Source organism: Pezoporus flaviventris, unplaced genomic scaffold, assembly GCF_033815535.1.
Source record: "Pezoporus flaviventris isolate CSIRO_AGI_PZ_B2104156 unplaced genomic scaffold, CSIRO_AGI_Pfla_v1 ptg000025l, whole genome shotgun sequence".
NCBI classification, from domain to species: domain Eukaryota; kingdom Metazoa; phylum Chordata; class Aves; order Psittaciformes; family Psittacidae; genus Pezoporus; species Pezoporus flaviventris.
In genome coordinates, this window is record NW_026892573.1 from 6,579,483 (window position 1) to 6,598,437 (window position 18,955).

Here is an 18,955-nt window from a genome sequence, read left to right on the forward strand (position 1 = left end):
TTAATAAGCTTGTTATTTGGTACTTGTTTATCTCCTGGCTTATGCAACAGTGATCTGATGATAGTTCGCTTTGTTAAATGTTAAAAAGCATGAATATGTCTTTATATGCAGATTTGTAGCAGACTGCTGGATTGGCAGCTGAAGAACTGGTTTGACACTTGTGGAATTTAAGATTATTTATTTATTTGTTTGTTTATGTTTCTTTGTTTCCCTTTGTTTCAGTTCAGTGTTGCAACTCTCCCTGAGAATACACAGGACAATTTTTGCTATCTGTTTTCAGAGTTCAGTCATGCATATTTGTTCTTTGAAGCCTTAACAGTCATGCAGAAGTTAAAATGGTTCTTAGTGGGTTGTCACTCTAAGTTACTATTCATTGCTTCCCTACAGGCTAATTCCCATAAAAAAGAAAAAAATGTATCTTAAGAAAACCTTCTAATATTCTAGGAAAGGCAGCAATTAACATGTTGTTCTGTTGATCTTAAAATTTCTTCCCAGAATTGGTCCATAAATCAGAAGAAATTAATACTTTTAATCATCTGGAGATCACAAAAGGTCATTGCATTTGTCAGCTTTTAAGTTCCAGCTTCCTGAATAATTGTTACTAGAATGAGAACCTAAATAAAAACTTAAAAGCTTTTTTCCAAATTTTGGCTTTTCTTGCAACTCTTCTTCTTGAAAATAATCTTCTCACATTCTCTCTTCCCCCCCCCCCAATATACTATGAAGAATGTTACTTAAACTTCGAACATGATTTAAAGAAATTGATAAAAGAACCATTTTATCTGTAATTTTTAACTTGTTTTTCAGTTGGAAAAAAAGACATCTACTTAAACTTATATAGTGCACTTTTTTTTCCAGTGGTAAATTCCACAATATTGTTTAGTCAGTAATGCAGGTATTTTTGATGTTTAAATGTTTTTGACATGCTTGCCATTTGAAAATTTAAATTTTAAGTGCATGACCCATGGAAATGGAGGAATTTTATAACTTTCACACTTTATGTGAGTACATACTAGAACATCACTGGTGGTTTTAATGTTTTGTTTTGTTTTGTTGCAGTCGAAATCAACTTTCTTCTTTGCCAGCTTGCCTGTGTGGTCTTCCTCTAAAAGTCTTAATTGCAAGTAACAATAAGCTAGGTTCCCTTCCAGAAGAGATAGGTCAGCTAAAACAGTTAATGGAACTGGTATGTTACAGATATTTTATTTTTATTTCTTTTTATTTTGACTTCATTTGTATTTAACTAGAAACAGTAAAATTCACTTTACAAATAGATTTGAACAAATGCCTAATACTATAATGTGGGTTAAAAAAATTAAGTTTTGAATTTCTCAAGTGTGTTGAATAATAACACAATAATAATTTCCTTTATGTTCCTCAGGACCCTTCTGAATAACATCACTGCCCTTGGTTCATTCAAAACTCACCTTCTAAGTTTACCACCTCTACCACTGGCTCCCTGTTTTGCTATGTTAAGCTAATAGTTCTGGCATCAAGCTCTGTAAAGCTGTGTCAGCCTCTCTAATACCCTCTTCTGCTTCCTTTCCTTCTGTTATTAATATTGGCTTACCACGTTGAATTCCACTACTGATGCTGGTCTTATCAGTCTATTTTCACTTTATTACACTTTCCTTTCCGGGAATACCTATCTAAATAGATCTACAAAATTATTATATTCCTCTTGTATTCAGAACTGTCCACATGACTACTGTTTCTGCAAGCAGTAGATTATCTGTAAAACATTGTGTGGTAAATGAGAATATGAAAAAGCAAAAAATGTTTGGTACCTTAGCTTAAAATTAATTTAATTGCAGATGTTTTTGTGAAATTTGTATGTGGTATATGTGTATAAGAGAATGCTTCCCTTTCTCTCCCTTTATCTTCATCTTTTGTATATTGTAGGCTGAGACTGAATTTTCTATGGCGTGTGTGTTACGTTATTTCTGTTCACCTGGACCTCTTAAGATACAAATTGACAAGCTACATTTTGACGCTGCTAATTTATCCATAGTAAAACAATTATATCTGAACTTTCTACCAACTGCTGATGTCTCCATTGACAGCATTTATCTTGCCCATCTTTCTAGTATTTGAAAGTGCCTGATTATCATTATAGAACAGTAGCCTCTCTAATAAATTATGTTTCAGAAATTGAGCTGACCTTTTTTTAGGCCCCAGTCCTGCTGCTGGTTCTTTATATATGAAGTAGGAAGTGTGGGGCTGTTTGTCATCTAGTATTTTTTTAGTACACAGCCTCCTTTGGTATCAGGCCTCTGTTGTTTATTACAACTAATCTGGCCATTGATGAGGATGGGGGGAAGTAGTTACTCTTTCCTTTCTGGTTTATATCTTAGCTAAAGACTAAGTTTGTTTTGTTTAGTAAACGTTAGTAATTTATCTTATCAAATACTCTAATTTGTTTGTGTGCGTGACGGGTTTAGGTAGGTTATTGAAATGGTTTTGATTTACTTAACCTTCAAAAAAAGTAGTAGGCTGTAACATTGTTTCTGTTGTGCTTAAGATAGATACAATAAAAGATTATGATTCCAAGTCTATGTATAATTTAAGTCAGCAGTATTAAACACATACTTATTTAGGGGATAGGATAACCTTAATAGATAATAAACAACTGTTGGAACTTTTTAGTGCTTGATTGCTTCTAATTTAAATGCTGCCCAGCTTGTGGGGGACTCATGTGAAATAATTGAAAGACTTGGCCTGAATTCTGTCTGGTGAAAATAACTCCTTTAATTTGTATTAACTGAGGTCTGTAAGAATATTTTCAGTAAAGAGCTGCTGAAATGCTTTTGTATCTAATTTCCCCTCCAATTTCAAGTTTGAATCCTCCCAGTAAGGTGAACTGCATTGTAGTTGCTGAAAGTGTTTAATTTGTTAGTAAGAGTTTGTACACAGTTTAATAGTAGCCTTTATCCTTATTTTAGAATTTTGAAAAGTTAAAAACTAAAAGCTTGAAAATCAATGTTGATTATGTTCAAATGAGATAGGATTTGTTTTGGCTTTTTTAAACAAATCACGTGTTTAACTTCTGGAATACTGGATTTTCATATTGCTTTCCAGTTACAGTATAATTTCAGTGTTACTCTTTGGCATGATAAAAGCAACAATCCCTGCTCTAAAAATAGTTCAAATGAGAGGCTATAGCAACATTTCTCTTTGGTGGCCTGGAAGATTCATGTGATTAGAAGTGGGTGGGAGGAAAGTGAATAACAAGGTTTTGTTAAATTGGGTATGGTTCTGTTCAGATGACCTGATTAGTTAGTGTAATGCCACCATGAATGTTTGCTACATTTCTAGTGAAATAAGTTGCATTATTTAGCTGGAAATGACTGTGATGTATTGGAAGAAGCAAATAGTGACAGGATTGAGAGGCAAGATCTGTATTGGCATGTATGTTACAATGCAGTTTAGATAATAAGGTCATCATTGTTCTAAACTGAGTAAAAATGAAGAAAGACACAAAAAAAACCCCGATTAAGTCATTTTGCAGTTGTTCCACAAAACATTCAGCTGTGTGAGACCTATGCCAGCCTCAGTAGCATGTGGTCTCCAAGTAGGACTGTCACCCAGCCTTCTGGCAGGGCATGCTGCTGTATTGGTACATACGCGGTGCTGTCATGGGGCTGGCCCAGGGGATTGATCCTGAGAGGTAACAGATACCACCTGATTGTGGGCAATTCTTGTATCACTAGGACTTTGCTAAGCACCCTCAGGTTCCCAAAGTGTTTCATGAGATGCATTCAGTAAAATCCATGTACATAGCAAATGGGTTTTATTATTTGTTTTCACCTAACTTTTTGACACGAATTCTTTTAAATGTTAGAGGTTTGGGTTATATAGATCTGTCAGCTATCTTGCAAGCATCAAAATAACATATACATTATTCTCCCTACAGATGTATTACAGTTATGTGCAAAATTTGGTTGGGAAACTTACTTTTATTTGCAGCTGCATAATTGAAATCATACTTCTACTATCAGCCGGGAAGATGAGTGCAAATTGGGTGTGAAGATAATCTGAAATTTACTTTTGATCAAAGTAGTTGGGCAGAGATGGCTCAGTAATTGTACCCCAAACTGTCAGATGTACAGTAAAATTTTGTTCTCCATCGTGTCAGGCAGTATTGCACTTCTGCCTTTTTCAGGTAGCAGCCTTCTCCATCTCTTGGATACTGCTGTCTCATTTTGAAAGCCTTTAAATCTCTCAGCTGGGATTTATGTCCTTCAGTTTATTCATCTAATCTGGGCCAGCACCCTGACCAAGTGGGACCTTCTGCCTTCTGTTGCCTAAAAGGGCCATGTTCAGTATAGCTTGTATGTGACAAGCTGTGACAGAATCCACCTGATTTTCAGGAATAACAGCTCAGTCAGGAGCCCCAGATTTAAAAATGGATGTAAAGAGGAACCTTACATCAGCATGGATGGTTAGGATATTCTTCTGTGTGTGTTAATACATTAATATTTATGCTGACTTTCATTGGTTAAGACCATTTGAAGTTTATCATGAACAAAAAAAAACACATAATTTTAATTTTGGTTTTACACCATTTTTCACAGAAATGTTGAACTGAAATACTCCTTATGTATCTCTGATCTTGAGAAATTATGTTGTCATGACAGGAGATGGCATAACTGATGAGAACAAAGTAGAATTAATCCAAGAAGTCTGACCTTCAGCAAGCACTAGCCCTTTAGAACTTGTATGGGTGTTTGCACTTCAGTTGGCTGCAGATGTCCATGAAGTGAAGTTCCAAACTCCTGATTGCATAGTTCCTTTAAGAAATTATTATCTTGAAAGCCATTAGACATTTGACTTGATAGTATTGCTCCCATTAGTGCCAAAGTAATAGGAAAGATAAACACTGTCACGTACACATGCATAAAGTCTAGTAATGATCAAGAGCAGAAGTATAACTAGAAATAATGTTACAGGTCTTTGTTTTTCATGGCTATTTAAACTAATAAAAAAAGTTGAACTGCAGTGTATAGTAGGGTAAAGGATACTGCTGTCTCTAGAGATCTTGTGAATACTGACATGGTGTCATAACAGATTAGTCGTACTGAGGATGTTTTGAAAGGCTGTAAGTTGACTTTGGTTTTGAGGCTATGCACTGCCAGCCTTTTTCCACTTCCTTTAAAATTCTCTTCCTCTGACTTGTTCTGATGTGTGTGCATAAGTGCACTTGGTCTAAAGTTTTTCTGCCACAAGGTGACTTTAAATTACGTGCTCTAAAAATTATCTAATTATGAAGTTGTTTAAAGTCTGCAAATTAAAAATGGGACAGTAAAACTTTAAAAATAAATGATCTAGGATCACTGCAATTAAGCATACTTTGTATCAACTTGGACAAAAGATACACTCATTAACTGGGATTTTTAATTTCCTTGTCTAAAAGCTGAAATAATTTCCTGACTCTGTTTTGACAAGGGAAGGAAGCTTTGGCAGCGGTGAGATTCTGTTACAAGAAGAATCTTGTTTGATATATCGAGCAGCGTTGACAGATGACATTTCACTTTTACTATCATTTTTCTGTTAACTAGTTTTTAGGCTTGAAGATAGGGAGTTAATGCTTTTTCCTAGCATGAAAGCAACATCTTTGCAAAGGTGACTTGGAAATCTGACTGACTTTTGGAATGTTTGTAGTCCAGGAGCTCCCCAGGACTGTAGAAATCCATTTGAAACAATTGAGAGTACGAGTCCTAAAAGTATTGTGTGGGCAATTCAGGAAAATTTGGCATAACCCAGTTACTCTTATGCTATGAAATACTGTTTCCTTTTTTTCATTGCAGAAATGGAAGCATAATTGGGCTAGTACTCAAATTTGCAGATTGCCTGGGATGTAAGCAGAGATTTCAATGTCCTTTTGATTTCACATTGGGTTTCACATTTGGCAGCATAAATGGTAGCTATTGTCTGCAAACTATCTAATTTTTGACTGACTTGATTCAAGGGGTTGATCTTTAGTACATATTAGTAGCAGTTTCTTCCTACCAATAGTGCTAAAGTGTAATATTTATCACAGTAATGCTACAGTGTATAAACTTTTTGCTTGAAATTATGCTCACTATAGCCAGACCCTATACTTTCAATTTTATAGCATTTAAGAATGCTGAAATGAGGATGTTGTCCAATTTTATCCAGATTATTAAACCAGTTGTATTTAGTCATCAAAATCAGACCTACTTAGAATCTGTCTAGGCAGTTAAGAAGTAACTTTTATAATAATACATTGAATATCTGTATAATATTAAGCAAGACCTGTCCAATTTTTTTGTGATCTACTATATGATGTGACGATCAAATAGATGCCTTTCCTGAGCATAAATACAGAACGATGTTGCCATTTTATCTTTTATTTTGTTTAAATATTCCCTCCTGAAGAACAACTATGTTTTTTTAAAAATCAGATCCACACATTAGCAGTTTTATATTTTATGCAAACGTATTTGGTTACAGAATCATGGTACTGAGTTGTTCTTATGAATAAAAGGGGAAGGAAAAGGTAGAACATCTTAAGCAAATGGTTTTGAATGTTTTGATAGAAGTTAAATTAATTTTCAAAAGTAACTTTACTCTTTTTAAATATGAATTCACTTTGGGTTTTAAGTAATGTGTAACCGGTTTTTCATATGCTTAGTTTTGTATTGTGAAGACACGACTTAGATGGTTGCATGTTTTCAGATTAATAAAATGCTAGAACGGTAATAGCAGATTAGCTACAATTTCACATCTGTATTATTTAACACTTAGGAGCCAAAAGCTCATTTTTTTTCTATTATTACTCTTTTGCTGTAGGATGTTAGCTGTAATGAAATCACAGCTTTGCCACAACAGATAGGCCAGCTGAAATCTTTAAAAGAATTAAATGTCAGAAGAAATTACCTCGAAGTTTTACCCCAAGGTAAAATCAAACAAATGAAAATTCCTAATATCTATATGGTAGCTCTTTTTATTAGCATTTTGAAAGCATTTTTTTAATCATGTTAACAAATATGATTAAAAAGTAATTACTTTGTGATCAAATTTATTCCGTTTGAGTTTGCAGAATATAACATTCAGTGGTACTCGCCAAATAACAGTGTGCGAGAGTTTTTAAATGAGTTATCTTTATTATTCTAGGCACCTTTTAAGTTGCGCAAGTACTTACCTGTGAATGCAGGGTGAGAACTGTCAGCTAAGCTTCAGGAAAAAAATGTATTTCAAAGTATTTATTTTAAAATTTATCATCGCTTGTATAACAGTAACACTCTTTCTCTTTCTCATATAAAGTAAATGTTGATGTCTGCCTGCATTTATATTTTTCGTGAATGCAAAAGAAGGTTTCTTGAAAAATATTCTTTTATGACAAAAATAAAAGAATAAATACAGATATTATGCTTTCTCTCTTTTTCTTTGTTACTTTTAGAACTTGTACAGCTTCCCTTAGTAAAGTTTGACTTTTCCTGCAATAAAGTGCTTGTGATTCCAATATGCTTTAGAAAGATGGTGCAATTACAAGTATTACTGCTTGAGAATAATCCTTTGCAGTCTCCACCAGCACAAGTAAGTAATCTATAATTTAATTTGAGCCTTGATATTGGGTGCCGTTACAGAAAAATAATTTAAAAATGCAGGCCAAATGCATCATGAAGGTGCTTGGGTGCTAGTGAAGACCATGTCACTAAGTAAAAATGACATGATAAATTCATTATTGACTAATTTTGGAAAATGGCTATTCAATTTACAGTTAGTAATAGGCCATATGATATATCTTGTAATTCTTTTTGAGTATAAAGTTCACTTGGATTGTTTTTTTTTTTTTTTTTAGTACATACTTTTCATGTTTTCTGTCTTACTTTCTGAGGGCATTTATATTAGTATGCACAGATAATTGATTGGGTGATTGAAGTAGTTCTTAGTAATGTATAAAAAAAAAGAAAAATATCCATTTTCCTGCACATAATATCTGTTGTGATGATACGAACTGGTTTTCAGGTAGTTTTACACTAAGTGACGTTTGGAATAAGTTTTTATCTTTCATTTGAGTTATAAATTTAGGCTGTTTTGGTTTTGTTTGTTGTCTAACAGATTTGTACAAAGGGTAAGGTGCATATATTCAAATATCTGACTGTACAGGCCTGTCAGATTAAAACAGCAGACTCACTGTATCTTAATGCCATAGAACAACAGCATTTGCCACAACCCGTGGAAGAGAGGTATGTATGAAAATCTCACTTAGTTTTTTTTCATGTAACACTTATAAATAAAGTGAAAAAAAGACTTTTATATCTTTAGCTGCTAGAGTTTTATTTGTTTAGGTGCTATTTAGAATGCACTTTTTTAACAGAGATTTATTTTGCTGTGATATAGTGTATTCTGTGAATTACTTATAAGAGTTTATGACAAAATATTTTTAACAATCGGTTCTGATTAAAGTTAGCAGCACATTAGGAAGTTGCTTAGAAGTGAACCTTAGTTTAAATCTAACCTCTTACTCATTGCCTACTGGAATATATTCAGAGTAATTCAGGTGTATCACTAGGTGTTGGAAATTTCTTGTAAATCTATTAGCACATTAAGTTTTATTTTCCTGTGTTGTTTTGTGATTTATATGACACACAGTTGTTTCAAGCACTTTTACTCATCCAGAGGCTTATCCATCCAGCAAAGAGAGCTGCATGAATGTTGAGACCCTTTTAAAATGAAATATGATAATTTGCTAGCAAAGTGAAAGACAGAAATCTGCAATGTCCTGCACCAAGTATCTAGAAAATGTCATCTAGTATTGTTGTTTAAGGACAGGAACTACATTCGAAAGAATTTCTTTCTATGAAAATCTCTGTAGGTAATTGGAAACCAGCTTTTAGCCAACTCTGACTTTGCTAACATGGGAAGGCTCATGTAACCAATCAGAGAAAGAATGATCATGCCTTATTTTTATTTTTTCTTGAGAGAAAACAAAGTATTGATGTAAATAAAAATGGATATCTTGCTGCCAAAACCCAGGGAAAGAAGAGAAAGAAAAAAAGAATTATTATGGAGCCTCCCTTTCAGTCATCTAGATAAGATTTCAAGTAAATTCTTTTCTTCCATGTATGTTTGAAGGCACCTCTGTGAAGTTCTATCAGATAAATACCAAGGTTAGGAAGAATCCAGGTTGAAGAGTAAGTTTTTCCATTTGGGAAACACCAGTGGGTTTTCTATTTTGTTATTTTAGTACACAAGAAAATTGACAGGAATGTCATGGTCTGTATGACATTTTTTTCATGCACAATCATACAAGTTAGGGTAAGTGGGTATATACCAGTTGGTAGCTAACCACCTAATGCCCTATCACATAATAATTGCCAAATCTTTTATTTTAGAGAATAACTTCACACATCTGAAATAAAAACATAATATAGTTAGGATTTCCATAGGCAGTTTCTACAAAAAATTCCATGGCAGTTACTGATGAAAGATAAGGTAAGATTAGGACTAATCAAATACCTTATTTATGTAAAGGCTGATAAAGTTCTTTGTTTAAATTGCTGCGTCAATCTGAATTCAGGACTAAAGCTTTCAGGATTGTAAATGAGAGGATAATAAATCATATTTAGAAATATAAAGTTAGTTAATGAGTGTATTTAATCTACTAGTGTACTTTAAAATGAGTAGAGGTCATATTAGGCCATGAAACCAGAAGAGGGAACAGCTGCTGTTAGTGTAGTTTTCTAAAAACCTAAATTTCAAACTCTATTTTAAAGCAGTAAAAGGAGGTTTCTGTGTTAATAATTACTTCAAGCCACAGGGAGATAGTTCAATTTTTAATGCATCAGTGGTTATAATTATATTAGTTGACTATAGTTTGAGTTCAACTAGTTTAGTTACTTATCGCATGGCTAAATGACTTCAGTCTGACTCTTGAGCTACTTGGGTAGCAACTACACATTTTTACTTGGTGTATAAACAAAAGCAAACCTTACAGCAGATTTCTGTGATTTTCATTAATCCTGAGGCTAACCAGCCATTCCATCTCATCAATTTTCCTATCACCAGACTTCAAATTTGTAGTTTTTAACCATCCTAGGCTACTTTACCCTTTCCTGTTAAGACTCGTTAGAATTCTGCTTTTTTTTTTTTAAATGAAACTAGGACAGAATTCTAATGGTAAATGCTACAATAGCTTTTTATTGATTTAATTTCTTTATTTTTTTCACATCTAGCATTGATGACATCTATCCAAGTAAAAAGGACTCTGATTCGGGTGTTGGTAGTGATAATGGTGATAAACGTTTGTCAGCAACAGAGGTAAGTTGCATGAATTTCGTGTTCAGCTGCCCTTCCAGCACCCTTATTTTGGCTGTATTTTAATTTGGGTAACAATGTGGATACATTTTTGGCCATCAAAACTGTTGCAACCACATCCTTGGCGTGAATTTCTTGTGAAGAAATGGCTAAGGCAAAGATAAAAGGAGACTAGGGTATTTTTGTGTGCGTGTGTCTGTACACTTTCTGGAGAGGGCAGTGAGATACTTGGTTTCAAATGGTCAACAATCTACCAACAGAGAAAATTCATGACAGTTTTTAGTTAATTTACATTATCTAGAGAATGAGGACCAAACCAGAATCCACATCTGCTGTTTCCAACAAAGTAGTAGATAGAGGTTACATACCTGGCTTTTTCTCACGTGTTTTCTCTCTGATGATTTTTTCCTGTTGCAAATTAACAGGAATTCAGCATGCCCAGCCCTGGTATGTTCTGTGATGTGATTATGGTGGTTTGTTGTAGTGTAGAAACTTCATAAAAGAATGAGCTTCTTGCTACTTAAAATAACTTTACACTGATTCTTTGGTGTTTCTCTCCTCCTATGAGGAAAATGGATTCTGTGGCTTTTGGAACAAAGGTAGAAAGAATCGAGCTTAGAGACTGAATTTGTAGTTACCAAAAAGCAAATTGAAAATGATTTCACTTACACGCTGATTGGTCTTTCAAATACAAAAGCACTTAAAAAACAAACAAACCCCACAGGGATTTCCAAGTATTTGGGCAAGTTTCTTGCTAGATGGAATTGAAGTAGAATGATTTACAGGCAGACATCTAATGCTTTCCCTCTAATTGTAAGAGTATGCAGTCCATTCAGAGATGCTTACAAATTGTTTTGCCATTCTTACACTTCCTGAAGCTGAGTTAGCTTGTTAATTAAACTGTTATTCCAGAACTTCCTCTTTAGCTATTAATAACATTTTTAGAAAATAGATCATCTTTCCTGTAATCAAAATGTAGCAACTGGAATGCTGCAAAAAATGCTTTAAAGTCAAGCAACAGTGAACCAGTAAATTTTTATCAGCGCAGAGATTTTCTTATATGAGAACTATTTGCTTATTCCACCCTGCCTGACTACTGCTCTACTATTAAGGAGAAAATAGCTGCTGAGATCAGTAATCCTAAATGTATTTAATAGTAAATTCAGCACTCTTATCTCTGATGTGACTTTTAGTAACCATGTTACACGTGAGAATTGTGCAAGAAATATTAACATGTTGTGAATAAGGATTCACATACATTATTAGTTACAGCCGGAAGTTACATTCTAAACACTAGATAAATACTAAATTATCAGACATGAAGTAGTCATTAAACAGATTTTTGGACCTTTCTTTATAAAGACATCAGACAGAGGAGGGCCATGAAGATGCTTAGAGGGCTGTAGCAGCTGTCCTATGAAAGACAGGGTGGGCGGGTTGGACTTTTTCAGCCTGGAAAAGAGAAGGCGTCCGGAGAGACGTTAGAGCAGCTTCCAGTGCCTAAAGGGCACTGAACTCTGGAGAGGGAAGTTTTGCAAGGGCAGGTAGGGATAGGACAGGGGAGAATGGTTTTGAACTGGAAGAGGAGAGATTTAGATTAGATATTAGGAGGCTTCCTACTGTGAGGGTGGTGAGACACAGCCCTGTGAAGCTGTGGATGTCCCATCCCAAGGGCCAGGTTGGATGGGCTCTGAGCAACCTGGTCTCTAGTAGAAGGTGTGCCTACCCATGGCAGGGGGTTCACACTAGATGAGCTTTAAGGTCCCTTCCAACCCAAGCTGTTCTGTTGATTCTATGAAATTATAGTTTACTCTGAAGGACAGTAGCTGTTGGGTTTCAGCTCTTTCACGGAAAATACAATGTCATTTTGCATTTGTGTAACTTAAAACCAGGAATTTAAGTGACTCACTTGTTTAAATGCTACTGTATTTTTTAGGAAGCTTGCTAATTAGCTTGGGTCCATACACATAGGACATAGTACTTGAAGAAATTAACAATTTATGTGTTCCTGACTGGCTTCTTGGTAGGGTCATTACAGGGTCAATTCTTCAGATCTGTAGTCACCTTGGGTATTTCGAGTCAAAGATAACATGTAGCGTTGCTGTTAAATTGATCCTGGCAACTTGAAGGCAAATTCTGCTCTAAAGTAGTGTACCTTATTTTCAGATACAGTGTAGCATTTTGATTCATTTTCCACCTCCCTTTGGCCCCTTTTTTTTTCCCTTAAAATTCATTAAACCAAGAGGGTACTTGTTAAAATCCAGGTGTCCCTGCCTTATTTCCCATGAGAGTGACACATCGGAACCAGCAACATTTTACATGAAAATTCTTTGAAAGTGCATCATCTGAATTCATTGTTGGAATAATGTTAAGTATTTTTGATTCTTGTATGTCTGTTTCCTTCTGTTGCTAGCTGGAAAAGTTAAACTCTGAACAAAAGATGTGTTTCGCCTAAGAAGGAGCAATAGTTTCATATTATCATAGGCTGCTTTGGATAGTTTCTATTTCATAGTATACTGGCAGGAAAAACCTGGAATTTCAGAATTCTGTAGACCCTGAAAGTAAGAAATAGCCTGTTGAAAAAATGATTTTCTGTTTCCAAATTGAATGGCCAGTGGCTTTTTTTACACCAGCATTCCAAAATATTTTCTGAAAAACTGTATGTGTTACTCTGCTGAGAAAAAAAAAAATCTTGCCAGTTTTAGTATTCAGAACTTGTAATAATGTGTGTAAGAACATTTTACTGTACTATTTTCTAATGATAGTTGCGAAATTAACAAAACATGACTCTTTGATCTAGAATAACCAAATTTAGTGCTTAAATGTCAAATGAGATACAGACTGAAAGAAAAGGAACTTCAGTGTAACCTTGGCTGTCTGAGTGGATTTATACTGTGCATGTGTCTCCTCTCTTTCCCCCACCTTTTTTTTTAAGCTGTTGGATTGTCATTATTTCAGGTCTAAAAGAACTACTGACTTTTGTGCTTAGAATACTTGGAGTGGGCTTTGTTTTTTTTTTTTGTTTGTTTTGTTTGAGGTATTAAGTTTATTTAATTTTAAAATAAAATTGATGTTAAAAATTATGTTAAAATTGACAAATAAGAACAGTTATTATTCAATGTTAGTTCACTACATTATAAAGCTTCATCATTTTGATAAGTATTTGTCAAATACTTGAATATCCTTTTGAATTTTTTCTCCTTAAGCAGAATACAGTCAGTGAATTCATAGAGTTAATAATGTGCAGATTATTCATAAAGAGGAAAATATATGGTGGTCCACATTTACAAAATGTGTGAAGTCCAGGGTAGTCTTGGCAAATAGGAATAATCACATGTATCTGGGTACAGTTTTTTAAAAGCAAAGATTTGCTCTGTCCTTTATTACAAACCTTAATAAAGGTTTAAAAAAAAATACTTTCTCTGTGGAATATGAACATATAAAGGTAGGAAGAATGGCATAATTCTAGAAGCTAGCCTACAAATGTAATCTTGCTTGCTTTTGGCATTAAATTAACAAGCAGCATGGCAAAGTAGGGGAGAAGAATCTTGGAGGGAAAGAAAAAAAGGCTGTGGTACAAGGCTCAGTTTGTCTACAGACATTGGTGTCTAGAAGGAGCCTCTGTTTTCAGCGGTCCCAGGAAAGCACACAGGGAGCAGCACAGTGCAGCTGTACCACTGCAAGGAGAGAACTAGTGCAGTGAAGAAGGTAGACAATGAGGATAGGTGAATTGCTTTGTTTTGCAAGCCTCTTGTGAGGATATATCTAGCAAGACTACAGCTTTCTACAACAGAATTTTGTCATGTTAGATGCTCTGGTATCCTCTCCCATATTAGTTTGTCACTCTTTTAGTGAGCACTCTTACTAATACGTACATTTTTTATCCCTCTTGATTTGAGCTGAAACCAGTGTTTCTCTTATTTCTTCTTAGCCATCTGATGAAGACACTATCAGCTTTAATGTACCAATGTCGGACATTGTGGAAGAAGATCATGTTGTAAAGGAAGATTCAAGTCACCATGCTAACTCAAGAAAAGGTTGGAATGTAAAGAAAGTGGAAGTTAAATACAGAGAAATTCTGTCAATAATTCCATGTATAAGACTGTAAATTCAGTTGCGAAAATCACAGCCCAACTGGCATCTGTCTCTCAGGAGTCTACAAACATTGTCTTTAAATTAAATGTTTTATTCCCTGATATTTTCCTTTGGAAGTTTCAGTGTTTAATTTTGTACTGGTTAAATGCCTTATTAAATTGATTTTTCTTACTGATATCCTAGTTGAACAACAGGTATTTTCACTACCCTATGTATTTAAATTTTTTATAATAACTGCCTCCCTACCCAAAGGCTTTGATCATGTATATACAGTCACGTAAAATAGCAAAAAAAAAAGTGTGCTACTTAGACCATTTTTAACCATACTGAATCAAGGTCCTTATAGTAATTTTCCATAGCAATTCCAATGAACATATTACACCTGAGACACATATTGTCTCAGGAGTTAAGTTCTGGTTCTAACTGGGGGAAGAAAAGTGAGAGTTGATTTAAACCATGCTTCCCAAACAGTAGTATCAATGTGTAATAACTTATCAAATGGCAACTCAGTTTCTGAGTTAGCAATGTACAAAAGCAGAGTCCATTTCTGTAGTTGGACTTAATATAAAGTGAGATAGTAGGAAGATTACATCCTACAGTGTTTGTTAGCAAGCTGGGGAAGGTAAGTTATAGGATCAGACTACTTAAAACAGGAGAAAATTACTACTGCCTCATACTCCTGTAAATAAGAGTATGGTATTGGCTGTAAAGGCTCTGAATCATTTTGAATTCTGCGAAGAAACTTCGCTTGTTACAGCATTGCAACTGAAATTGCAGACGCCGGCTGACACATCTGAAGGTATTGTAACACTATGCAGCTGTCCAGCTGTGTCCTTGCACCAGTACTGGCAAGACATGCTTGGTGTAGTTCAAAACCGACTCCATTGATGCTTGTGGTGCTTGCGATCTGTAACTGTATTATCCCAGGGTATTGATTTATTACAGGTTGAAATGAGCAAAGATATTAACTTGTTTGAAGTTTTTAATATGCTTTTAATTTAGACTTTGGTTTTGAGTTCTATTACTCAGTACACTTAAATTATGTTGAGTAACAAATGCTGAGCTGAACAAGAAATAATTCTCTCTTTTTTTATTGTTAGTAGAATTCCATCAAGTATCTTCTCACTTGATTGTCAGTGATAAGTCAAGAGAAATAGAAGACCAGTTTGATGAATCAGATACTCTTACTACTGAATTTATGAGTTACATTAAGGCAAGTTTATGACAATTTTATTATTATAAAATATTTTATTATAATTATGTAATAACTATGTATATGCTTTATAGTTGCCTGCCTCTTTATTCTCATTTCATCATCTGATTTTCAGTAGTCAGTCATTTGAAGACTAGTCTCTTGGGAATGTCCTCTATAATAATAACATAATAGCATCTAAAATGTGTTGCAGACACTGGTTCCATAAAATATAAGTTACTGTACTGAATTTCAGTATAAGGGTATTGACAGAGTGAGCAGTTTTATTTCTTTAAATTTTGATATCTTCTTTAACATTATGATGGTTGATATCAGCAACTTATGACTTTAACAGGTAGTACATCCATTTTATTCTGAGGGTTTTGAACTTGCGTCGTTTTCCTTCTTGTGCAGATTTCCAAATCTGTTGTGTTCTTTGGTATACATTAAGTCATATAATGGAATGTCTTTTGGGACAGTGGAGGGGGTCTTCTAGAATTGAAATTCTGGCTTAACCAAACCATACATAAAATCAGTACAATGTGCAGTGCAGAAGAAGAGCTTAGGCTTAGAGGAGTTTGTAGTTTTTCAAATACTATCTTATCTGGCTTTATCTTGTCTACATAGTTATGCCCAGAAACTGAGGATCGCCTTCTACAATAAGTGCTGTGTTTTTCTCATCTTGTATGTGTCCTTCTTGTGGGAAAAATCATATACTTCATTCCTCTAAGGAGAAGAAAAAGAAAAAATAATGGCTTTATTCATTCTACTGAGGATTTGCACTGGAAAATGGGCCGTCTTTGGGGAACGCTAGAGAAACCAGTACACTCTTTAGTGACACATGTCACAGGGTTGGATAGCAGGGTGATGTGACTGATGTGACAAACGCATGACTCAAAAGAGGATAAGCTGCTCTGTTTTCTGCTGATTGTTCTCTACTAGTACAAGCACACATCCATTTAGAGACCTTCTGTCTTTACTGGCAGCTGAACTACTTCAGTGTTCCTGCGTGTCTGAGATGAAAGAGAAAATAAAATTACAAAACATCAAAAAGAAACATTAAAGAGAGAGTCACTTTTTCTGAAAAGTAGCACTTCATAGTCATAATTAGGACATTTTATACTCTTACGTCTATATAACTGGCTGATTAATATGAATTCTTGCATGCGTATTTGTTTAAAAAAGCCCTGCAAACATGGCTGTTAAAATTGTCAAGTAGGAATGCTGTTAATTATGGATGAAGTACGTAATTGCTACTGTTTGCATATTTGGAATTTCTTCGCTCTGTAAACAAATTTGGATCTGGTAGGAGGAGACTCAGGGTCGTGCTTAATTGAAGCATTGTTTGCATACACCAGAAAGCCATAAATAAAATCTGGGACATAGAATAAAGAATTCTCATGCTGCTTGACTTCTTTTACTGTTAAAGGAGAGTAAGGGCTGTTGACCTCAATAAAATTTGAGCAGCGAATAGCAATTCTTGTAATCAGCATCTTAAAAGAGGTAGAGAGAGGAGTGGAGCAGAATTGTTGAATTGCTTCAACTAGCTACCCTTAAACTGTTACATAAATTAGGTCAGTGCTGAATCTGAAAGCAATATTTATCTGCCTACTTAATTGCAAAGTTCAGCCCTCAATATCACTGTCTACTTGCAGAGTAGAGCAGCAGAGTGTGATGAATTGTTGAGAATAGAAGAGGACACACAATGGCACACAGATGAAATGTAAGTATATTTTATGTGTCTATAAGAAATTACCTGTGTTATGTGCAAAGAACTGGCATTTTCTTCTCAATTGATAACTTTGTAGACTTGGAGGAATGATAGAAGTACAGCCTTGCACTTCATGTGTGCTCAATGTTTTACACATTATTGCTGAAGAGAGTGGATGTTATGTTAAAACTAATTAATTTGTATGCCCCAGTAATGCTGTATTATTTTTACCTATGTCGAAACAAGTTTCTTGAGGAGGTATTTTGATATTTGGTCTGTTAATGGCTTTGGTAAAAGACTATTTTATAAAAACTTGTTTTCTTCTTTTTAAAAAAAAATTAAGTGTAAAAAAATCCCACCGTTGTCCATCTTATTTTGTCATAATTTAACCCTGAAGCAATTGTTAATTTACAGACATTAATTCAAGAGCAGAGCAACTGCGCATCAGTTGCTGAGGCTTGTGCATAAGAAAAGGGGATTTAATATGACAGTGTGCTGTGAAGTTGTCAGTCATTGGGACAGTGGAGTCCTATACAATTTAAAAATGAAAACTGAAGGAAGGGAAGAGTAAGTCCTTTCTGAAAGAGCCTTATTGGCAGAACTAACAGGAGATTTATAAGAATTATAAATCTTGAAAAGCAAAAGAAAGCATGCTGGTCCATTAAAAGAATCATTGTATTTAGTAGTTACGTTAAAACAACACACACAGTGAGTGTAGTTAAGAGTCAAATATTGGTTCAATATCTTCAATTTTAGAAGTCAGTCTGTTTAATTGAATGCTGAATGTTATGTAAGTTCACATCTATGTAAGTATGTATTAGGTTGGGGGGCTTTGTTAAGGACAAGGTGCTGGGGAGGTTTTTCAGGAGAAACTGCATAAGTTCAGCGCATACTGGTGTGCAGAGAGGCTGTTTTTCCCCTTTATATTGTTTGCACGCCACTTGGAAGATATAAAGTGAAATTTAGGCTACCCTTGATAATTGCTGTTGTACCTCTTTTCTTGAATGCTTTTGTTTTCTATTATAGAATAAGTTTATCAGAAGAACAAACTATTGATATAGCAATGATAGAGCAACTAAGAGAAGCAGTAGATTTATTACAAGATCCCAACAGGTATGCTTACAGTAGCTGATGTATTAATGTAATGTATTTAGAATCTTTGTGAATTAATTTAGAGTTCTTCTTTAACCAATAATTGAAAGTTCTCTGGAGTTATGAAGTGCTTTGTTAGCACATCAGTGTTTTTCAGGAGGTGTTTAGATGGTTAAGATGGAAACTTGCATTTTCTCTCTAGAATGCAGTGAGTACCTAGACATGATTCCCAGTAAATTAAAAAGGATTTCAGTATGAAATAAACCTAAATTCTGAGGTGAAGACGCCCCTTAGCCATTCATCTTGTGTACACTACTGTGATTTTCTGAAATTTTGTCTAGAATTGTCATGTTTCTTCTAGGGATTATACACTCCTCTACTTATTCATGTTTGGTTTATTTTTGGGGAATGGAGAAGGTCTTTTGACCCAGCTTCATCCCAGCTCAGTGGGGGACATAAAGAGGTGCCTGAATTAGTGATAGAGTTTCTGTAGTCTCTCTCTGAAATCAGAAAGAGGAAGAGGCAGCTAGAGAAAATTATTTAGGTTTTCCCTGACTACAGAAGGCGAGGTTTTTTAATTT

The 18,955-nt window shown here is 34.7% G+C and overlaps 1 protein-coding gene across 9 annotated transcripts in view; it reads left to right on the forward strand.

Annotated features, from left to right (window-relative positions):
* Positions 1–18,955, forward strand: part of LRCH1 (leucine rich repeats and calponin homology domain containing 1) — a 122,212-nt gene that overhangs the window by 62,562 nt on the left and 40,695 nt on the right. For 7 of the 9 annotated variants that reach the window (XR_009744114.1, XR_009744115.1, XR_009744117.1 and 4 more), the window contains exons 3-11: positions 1,060–1,186; positions 6,814–6,919; positions 7,424–7,560; positions 8,086–8,213; positions 10,203–10,287; positions 14,216–14,321; positions 15,480–15,592; positions 17,227–17,294; positions 18,309–18,395. Coding sequence is in view for 3 of the 9 variants with exons in the window: in XM_061457345.1 (XP_061313329.1) it covers positions 1,060–1,186; positions 6,814–6,919; positions 7,424–7,560; positions 8,086–8,213; positions 10,203–10,287; positions 14,216–14,321; positions 15,480–15,592; positions 17,227–17,294; positions 18,309–18,395 (957 nt within the window). In the remaining 6 variants the exon portion in view is untranslated. The remainder of the gene's footprint in view (positions 1–1,059; positions 1,187–6,813; positions 6,920–7,423; positions 7,561–8,085; positions 8,214–10,202; positions 10,288–14,215; positions 14,322–15,479; positions 15,593–17,226; positions 17,295–18,308; positions 18,396–18,955) is intronic. The other 2 variants (XR_009744116.1, XR_009744119.1) reach the window with 1 other exon arrangement.